Source organism: Meles meles, chromosome 8 (genome assembly GCF_922984935.1).
Source record: "Meles meles chromosome 8, mMelMel3.1 paternal haplotype, whole genome shotgun sequence".
In the NCBI taxonomy this organism is placed as follows: Eukaryota; Metazoa; Chordata; class Mammalia; order Carnivora; family Mustelidae; genus Meles; species Meles meles.
In genome coordinates, this window is record NC_060073.1 from 39,378,782 (window position 1) to 39,388,627 (window position 9,846).

Sequence of the window (9,846 nt, forward strand, 5' to 3'; positions counted from 1 at the left end):
TTTATGAAAAATACTGGTAGAATTTTACAGTGAATTTATAGGTCAGTTTGGGAAGATTTGATGTCTTAAGATTTATACTTGCCATGTTATCTCTCATTTTTAACATCTTAATTCCTCCGTAAGTGTCTTTTAGTTTTTAACCATGAAAATCCTCTAGATATTTTGTTAGATTTCTATCCAGTGATTTGTGGGTTTTTTGGTACTATTATTAATAGTATTTTTTTAAATTTCCAGTTGAAATGTAATTCGAATAGTAACAGTGAGTTAGTATCTAGAAGTAAAATCAACTTGAGTATATGATCTTTCATCTTGTGATCTCACATAACAGTTACTAGTTTTAAGAGCTTTTTTATAGATTCCTTGGGATGTTCTGTGTAGACAATCATGACATCTACCAAAGAAGACAGTTTATTTATTCCTTTCTAATCCGCGTGCTTCCAATTTTCTTTCTTCTCTCATTTCACTAGCTAATTCTTCTAATACAAGTTTGAATTTGAATGATAAGAGAATGTATTTCTGGGACATCTTCTATTCTTTCTTAATCGTTTAAAGGAAGTGATATTTTTCCTAAGGAGATTTTAAATGGCACTGTTTCCTTGTTACTTGTTCCCAAATGGGTCTTTCGTGCATTATTTGTGTATGTATTTGGGAAGGTAGAGTTGTGAACCTCTTAGGCGATGAGGAGCTGATGTGTGCAAAAGACAAAGGGAAAAACATACAAAAATAAACTGGCTGCATCAGTCTTAAACAGGATTAGATCACTCATGTTTTCTTGATATAGTGTGCACTAAATGGTATATGGCTGGAAATTCTAGAAGATACTACTGCCGGCCTAGAGTATTTGAGAGTAATTGATCTCTTCAGGATCATTAGATAAGATGACATCCTTGTACATGTTTGATGGGGTTCTGCTGAAAAAGTGGATATTTCCATTGTTAATCACAGTATCTAGGAATAGATCAGGAGCCAAAACAAAAGAACCGAGGGAAAAACGGTGAGGGAGACACTCGTCTGTAAATCTGTAAAGCATTAACACTGGCATGGACCCTGGAGATGGGACAAAAGTTGAATCAGTTTGTGAAGAGACAGCTCTGTTTTCAACAGAATCACCATGGCAGTGTGCTACATAGGTGGGTTTATTATAAATTGGAAATTAATCCTCTTTTGTTCTATACTTTCCTTATATCTAACTTTGTTACTAATATCTCATCACAATTTACGATCTGGTGTTAGCTGTTATTGTGGGTAGCTAAAGCAAAGGTCTGTGATCACACTTGGGGCAAAGTAGTAAAGAGGAAAACAGTAGCAACCTAAGGGAAGAAGAGTGTCTTTAGAAGAAAATCCCGTGAACTCCAGTAAAAAGGGTCTAGGCCTATGGAGAAAGTGCACAGCAGCCATTTGGAGCAGAAGACCCCATACCTAGGACAGGCTCGTGACAGATGGAAGCTCCTTTATCAACCTAAGAATACTTAACATAAGACAGTGGGACCATGTAAGCGACCAACTAAGTAAGACTCCCCCAAGTAAAGCAGGAAGAAAGAATGGAGTGCTGACATTTTAGTTTAACCAAAACAAAAGCAACAACAACAAAAAACCTAAACTGATAGAAATAGGTGATAGCAGATTCATATTATAAAGAAATTGAGTCACTCTAGAGTGATTCATTTAATGGTAATTCACATGCACAAATGAAAGTATGACAGCTAACGCATGAACGAAGGATTTTTTAAAAAAGGAAGTGCAACATTCACTTCATGTATCACGAGAACAGGAACAAATGTATTAAATTACTTAATTGCTATTAAGGGCAAAGGGTTTTATATCCAGAGGGACCACATTTCACCTTTGCCTCTGGCCAGTTTGTGTTCATTATGACACTTCCTTGAGCATATAGATCTAGGAATCTAGACAAACTACCCAAAATAGGCAGGGAATTCCTGGAATGGACAAGAGAGCCTGTTGATGGTGGGATGCTTTTTGAAACTGCTTGGATGCACAGTAATTGCCATGCCTATTGAATCTCACACCCCATGAGCTGTAAACAGTCTGTCTGAAAATGAGAAGATCAAAACACGGTCTTCTCGCCTGGACTTGTCTGACAAATCCCATTCTTGGACTGAGCTTCTTGTAGAAGCTATTGTTGTTTAGATAAATGACTAAAACCCCCTAGCCTTCCCATCGCCACCATCATACTCAGCTGGGTAAGTGTTACGATGACATTTCCTGATTTGCTCATACATCATATATTTGCTGATTGCCTATGATGTCATTCTGGCCACTAGGGATACGAAGGACATATCCTTATCTGTCAAGGAGCCCAGTCCAGTGCTCAGAGAGGGAAGCAAACATACGATTACAACAGATACATTAATAAAGTTGTTTCACTGTTGACAAGTATTATTTTATCCCACCAAGATGCTGCCATTATCTATTCCTGTCATTAAAAAAAGGCTTTGCTTAGTCTACACTATGGAGAGTTGGGATAGAAATCATCTTTCCAGAGGGGAAAAATCATGATGCATATGAGTGATAGAGTTGTTATAGTTTTTTTATAGTGAACAATATGTGTTTAATATATGGATTGGCATTAGAAAGCTTGGGTTTTTCTACTTGAGAGACAGTATAGTCATAAAGAGATTTTTTGGAGCACTGATGGGAAATAACAGATTGGCAGGTCCACTCTTCTCACTAACACCTGAAGCAAATATTTCTAGCAGAGCCCACAGACACACTTTTTCCTTCCCAATAAACTGTCCCCACTTGTCCCCGCCACGTCCTCACTCAGATGATATTTGAACAGTCTCCATCTGGCAACACCATTCTGGGAAGCTGTTCTAAATGTTTAGAACCTACAGTGGCTCTACTTCGTTGGTCAAGCCAACCTCTGGATGGGTCGGAAAACTGTTCTATTTTAGCCTTGGATTTGTTCAAGGAAATATTTGAGGACATTGTAGATACTGCTAACTGTTCCTCAGCTGACCGTTTTGTGACCCTTCTGCTGCCCAGAATCCTTGATCAACTTCAGTTCACAGAACAAAATCTAGATGAAGCCTTATTAAAAAAAAAATGTGAAAGGATGGTCAAGGCCACTGAAGTTTTGTTAACTCTGTGTGGAGATGATTCTCGAAAAATGCATGTTGCAAAAACTCTGACTACTATCAAATGTACCACTTTGATAGAACAACAATTTATATACGGCAAGATTGATCTGGGGTTTGGAACAAAGGTAGCAGATTCTGAATTGTGCAAACTTGCTGCTGATGTAGTTTTGAAAACTCTTGATTTGATGAATAGACTTAAGCAGTTGGTTCCTGGTATGGAAGTAAGCTTCTATAAAATCCTTCAGGATCCACGCCTGATTACTCCCTTGGCTTTTGCTTTAACATCAGATAATAGAGAACAAGTACAATCTGGACTGGGAATATTATTGGAAGCTGCTCCACTGCCAGATTTCCCTGCTTTAGTACTTGGAGAAAGTATAGCAGCAAACAATGCCTATAGACAACAAGAAACAGAACATATGCCCAGGAGAATGCCCTTGCAATCACTAAATCACAGTCTTCCAACATCAGTAAAATGTTTCACTCCTCCACTTTTGAAAGCTAGAGTTCCAGGATTGAACATTGAGGAATTAATAGAGAAACTTCAGGCTGGAATGGTGGTAAAGGAACAGATTAATGATGTGAGAATATCTGACATAATGGATGTATATGAGATGAAACTGTCCACATTAGCTTCCAAAGAAAGCAGGCTACAAGATCTTTTGGAAGCAAAAGCTCTAGCCCTTGCACAGGCTGATAGACTGATTGCTCAATATCGCTGTCAAAGAACTCAAGCTGAGACAGAGGCGCGGACACTTGCTGGTATGTTGAGAGAAGTTGAGAGAAAAAATGAAGAGCTTGGTGTGTTGCTAAAGGCACAGCAGGTTGAATCAGAAAGAGCCCAGAGTGATATTGAGCATCTCTTCCAACATAATAGGAAATTAGAGTCTGTGGCTGAAGAACATGAAATACTGACAAAATCCTACATGGAACTTGTTCAGAGGAATGAAACCAATGAAAAGAAGAATAAAGATTTGCAGATGACATGTGATTCTCTGAATAAACAAATTGAGACAGTGAAAAAGTTGAATGAGTCATTCAAGCAACAAAATGAAAAAACTATTGCCCAGTTAATAGAGAAAGAAGAACAGAGAAAAGAAGTACAGAACCAACTAGTAGACAGAGAATGTAAGCTAGCAAATTTGCAACAAAAAAGCCAACAACCAGCCATCAGGCTCCCTATGTGGGGCAAGACTTTTTTTTTTTTTTCCTATTACTCTTTGCATACCTGCTTTCTGGTATGGTCAAGGGAGTTTGCCTTAGTTTGCGATCTCTCTGAAATGCTGGAAGATAAATAATGACACTTCCAATAAGTCATTGAGCCGATTTTTGGTTTGCTTACAATTTTCTAGGGCCTATATTCTGAGCTGTAACCCAGTGTCCTGTTAGTCTCTTAGAGCTGACTGAACTAGAAAATATGCTTATGAGGGTAAGATTTTATTTGTCTTATCTACCACGTAACCTTCATATCTTAAAGCAAACTTCCGAAATCTTTAATGCTTAATCAAAATATGAAACCATTGCAGGAGGCAGGCATAGCATAAGCCCCATTTTGTTGATAAGAAAGTAAAATCAGAAGGGTCTCTTTACTTATTTAAAATATACACGCACACACACAGTGAACAGCATAATCCTTTCATCTTTGCTGCCTTCTTTTGGGGTATCTCCAAAACTCAAGGTTACTTAGTACTTGTTGATAGCTGCTTTTCACTGAAATGAGGTCGATAAGGAGAAACAATAGAAGAAAATCCAATGAAACTTAGCAATTAGAAAAAAAAATATTTGATATAGATAGAAATCTGAAAAACTTCAGTATCATTACCTTTTAAAAAGATATCATGACTTTTATGGCTAGCCATAACATGAGGATATAAGAACCTGCAGGATTCGGGGTTTCTAGAAAGCCCAAGAGATCTGGAAACTATTGCAACAGAAATTTCAGAGGCTTTTCTTTTATGCTTGAGTATTTGTCAGTTAACACCCCCAAATTATTCCAGTTAATATTTTTATTTGTATGATAACATTTATTTTATTTATTTATACTGACTATCACAAAATCCATTTAATTGACATTATCCTTAATAAACATTTAAGAGAGGCAACTAAATTTATTTTCTCCTATCCTATTACCTTCTTTTGTCCCTGTAAGTTTACCCCCACATTTCCTACTTTAAAATAATTATAAATTTTATTTAAAGAAACTCAATATTTCAACATTAAATCTGCTCTATACTATAAAATAATAAAATGATAAAAGAGGACTCTCACAAATGCTTGGGGTCCATTTAAAATTGAATGTACTTAGTTTTATGAATATACCTGTGCTTGACATGAGTTTTTTTAATTTCTGGGTCTATCAGAACTCTTAAGGATTTAGTTGGTTAGTAGTAGACACCTAAATTTCTCATATCTATTATTTTTTAACACAGCAATCTTAAGATAATCTAAAGCAGCACAGAAAAAGGAATTCATCATCTAATATCTCCTCTGACCAAACTCAGCCACACAATCTTCTTTCCCTAAATCTATCCAAAACACAAAGCTAATACAATAAGGGCTTAAGTTCATTGCAATGACACCCAGATGTACTGTTTACCCAGAGCCCTTTGAATTTCATTTACTTTCTTTGACCCGGGAGAGGTGAGCAAATCACCAATGATGCCAAAAGTGTCTCCAGTACATTCCTTTCTATCCTTTCTTTTGAATACACAGAAATGGTAGTGAATTGCTTGGGAATGAATTCTTTCCTGACTGTCCCTTGTGAGCCACTTTTCAGACAGTGATGCATGTTCTATTTACAGTGTATGCTGGCTTCCAAATTTTCAGATAGAATACTTCTTAAAGGAACTTGAGTGTTCTTTTTCTCATACATTGATTTTAATAGAGCCTAAAAACAAATTGCAAAGTGAGCAAAATTCATCCTCAATGTGTGTGTATATATAGATACACACACACGCATACACGCACACACATATATAGAGACACACAGGTTAGCCTATGTTCCTTCGTGGTGTGGTGGATATAGACCAGATGTCTACTGGGAGAAATGGATCTGTTTCTGCTACCCAGGTTCCGAGTCTACAGCTACTACTTTATAGGCATTTGACTCTGGGTAAGTTTTATAACCTTTCTGTGCCACTGCGTCATCCCTTCTCAAATGGGAATAATAATAACAATAACAATAATAATCTCAAGGAGATACCCATTAAATAAATAATTATCAAATACCTAATCACTAGTATAACTGAAATCATTTGTTTTATGTGACCTTGGGCTAGTTGTTTAAATTATGTGATCCTCAGTTTTCATATATGTAAAATAGGAATTATAAAACATATTTTGTGAGGTGTGTTAGGATTAGAGATATGTAAAATGTTTTGACATATGTTAGGCACTCATTAAATAGAAGTATTAAAAAGGAAAGTATTAAAGTATGTTATTGCTAGGTGTATTTTTTTTTGCCAGGTATATTTTTATATATACTTGGGTGAATCATTAATCACTATTAAATAGTTTAATAGAAAATATACTTGTAATGGTTTGCTATAATTGTAACAATTAGTAAAAAATTGTAATAATGGTAATTTTATAACAAAATCTAATATTCCATCATTTAGGTTATTCAGAGCCCATATGAATACATTTACTCTGCTGCTTTCTGTGGGGCACAAACTGAAAATTTTCCATATAAGAAGCAGCCAGATAAAAACCAAAACCTATAATATAGATCTTGTTCGTTGGTGAAGCTTATTATAATCTAGAGAATTTTTTTTAAAGATTTTATTTATTTATTTGACAGATGGAGATCACAAGTAGGCAGAGAGACAGGCACAGAGAGAGAGGAGGAAGCAGGCTCCCTGCTGAGTAGAGAGCCTGATGCAGGACTCGATCCCAGGACCCTGGGATCATGACCTGAGCCGGAGGCAGAAGCTTTAACCCACTGAGCCACCCAGGTGCCCCAATCTAAAGAAATTTTTAAATGACTTTCCACTTTGAGGAACTGAGTGATACCTGGGTAATAGATAACTAATTCTTTTTTAAAAATACACTGATTAATATATTGTAGACTTGAACATCATGTTCATTTTTTTTCTCTCTCATGTCTGGATTCACAAAATTTCTCCATTAATAAAGATTATCAGTAGGTCACCAGAATTGGCTCAAACATGATCTTACCAGTGATCTCTACATTATAGCCCGAGTTCATCTTTCTGTGTCAAAATTTACATTAGTAGAAAATTTTAAGTAGTGAACTACTTAACCAGTTCCTTAATAGAACATACTTAAAATATTATTTGAAATCATCTTTTTTTTCCCATTTTATTTATTTTTTTCAGCATAACAGTATTCATTGTTTTTGCACAACACCCAGTGCTCCATGCAAAACGTGCCCTCCCTATTACCCACCACCTGTTCCCCCAATCTCCCACCCCTGACCCTTCAAGACCCTCAGGTTGTTTTTCAGAGTCCATAGTCTCTTATGGTTCGCCTCCCCTCCCCAATGTCCATAGCCCCCTCCCCCTCTCCCAATCCCACCTCCCCCCAGCAAACCCCAGTTTGTTTTGTGAGATTAAGAGTCATTTATGGTTTGTCTCCCTCCCAATCCCATCTTGTTTCGAGCTTCTTGCATTCAAGACATCCCGATAGTGTTGACTTGTCTCTTCCAATTATTTCCTGGACATTGCTCACTCTGGACTTTATTTTTATCTCCTAATACTAGACATATTATATCTAATCAGCAGTCCAAGAGTCTATTCATTTTATGTCAGGTCTAATTTCTCTGGAAATTAGTGTATTTTCTAGGTGACTTTTCTTTCCATAAAGTTTTTTTGTTACTGTTTTTGAGAAAGTGCATTCCTGACTTAGTTCCATATCCTCTCAAATTTGTCTATCTGAAAACAATATATAATATATATTGAAAATATATGTATATAATTGAAAAATATATATATTTAAAGTATATCAAATACTTAATATCTCTATATACTTTTAAAAAGAGATGTAGATATACACCCATTTTAAAGAATTTCCTAAGTGCCCTCCCATAAATACATACATATTTCAACACAATATATAGTTTTTGTTTTAAGTCAGACTATCCTAAGCACATCCTGCCAATTTGACAAATATGTTTAAATTATATAAGCCTGGTGTTTGTAAGCAGGTAACACAATTCCTCCTACCTTGCAGGAATTCTTAGTGACAGCCATAAGGCAACTAGATAATTCTTTTAAGTTGTTTCCCTTATATGTTACAAAAAGTGGACACTGTCTGAAATATCAGAGGTCTCTCTTATATTCTAAAAGAGTACTTGAAAAGGCAAGAGTGATGGGAAAATTTGAGATGAAAATTGGAAAATCAAAAGAACTAGTTCAACCAAATGATCTAAGTGTATTTCTTGGGACTAACAGCTCTAAGTCATGTGGTAGCTGAGCTTTTTAGTACACCAGTGGGAGTATGAACCAAGGCAGTAATTTTCATTTAAAATGCCAAGAATATATAGTGCTAATACCAATTATCACAGCAGTGGTCATGGAAACTTTTCACTTCAAAATTACAGCTCCACACAGTGTAAAATGTGTGAGTATAACTTGCTGTTTTCAATCCCTCACACCCCCTCACTCTTTAACCATTTTTTATCTGTTTCCAACCACTCCCTTTTGAGAAATGGCCATTCTCAGTATTACTAATGGTCCCAAGATGGACAAATGTAGTCACCTTTTTTGCAATTCAATTGAAAAATTTGTGTTGAATACACTCTATGCTCTTACAGCTCTGAATACAGAGTTGAACGGGGCAAGAACTTCCACTCTAAAAGAAATTCCTGCCCAATGAGGAGCATGAAAACATGTAAATACTTAGGATTCAAATCAGTGTGTTGTGTTTTGATGCCAGTGCAAAGTGCTGTAAGACTCTAGAGGTAAGATTAATGACTCAAAAAAGAATCTGAACGATTTCACTGAAGATTTCACATTTAAGGTACACTTAGTAGAATATACAGTTTCCAGAAAATTGGCCGTAGGAGCCACTTCAGAAACTTCTGGTGAGGAAAAAATGTTATAAAAGATCTTCTATAGCTAAAAACATTTTGTCTCTCCAAACCAATCACAACCATATGTCAGAAAGCATTATTTTTTCAAGTAATAGGTCTGAGAGTTCTAGAATGAAACTCAAACAATTGAGAGAAGAAACAAAATATCTATATCAGAAATGAGAGAAGCAGTATCACCACCGATTGTATAGACATAAAAAGATAGTAAGGAAATATTTTTAAAAATTTTATGCAAGTTAGCCTGACAGCTTATATGAAATGGACAACATGCCTTAAAAGAAATTACCAAAAAAAAAAATTACCGAAGTTCACTGCATTAGAATTCTCCAGAGAAAGAGAACCAGTATATATATGGAGAGGGAGATGAAGGAGGGAGGTATTTGTTGTAAGGAATGGCTTCCATTATTATGAAAGCTGGCAGATATCAACATCTTTAGAGGTAGTCACCAAGCTCTCTCCTCGCCAATGTCTAGCAGACTGGAGATCCAGCAAGAGCCAAACTTTCTTTTTTTTTTTTTTTTAAAGATTTTATTTATTTATTTGACAGACAGAGATCACAAGTAGGCCGACAGGCAGGCAGAGAGAGAGGAGGAAGCAGGCTCCCTGCTGAGCAGAGAGCCCAATGCGGGGCTCGATCCCAGGACCCTGAGATCATGACCTGAGCTGAAGGCAGAGGCTTTAACCCACTGAGCC

General features: G+C 36.3%; 1 protein-coding gene across 1 annotated transcript; it reads left to right on the forward strand.

Annotated features, from left to right (window-relative positions):
• Nucleotides 1-2,761: 2,761 nt before the first annotated feature.
• LOC123948682 (protein CIP2A-like) lies at nucleotides 2,762-8,936 on the forward strand (the record flags this gene model as incomplete). The annotated part of the gene is made up of 2 exons (XM_046015858.1): nucleotides 2,762-4,289; nucleotides 8,875-8,936. Coding segments are annotated over 2 exons (1,590 nt in total), but the record flags the coding sequence as incomplete, so codon positions are not given.
• Between the last annotated feature and the right edge of the window lie 910 nt (nucleotides 8,937-9,846).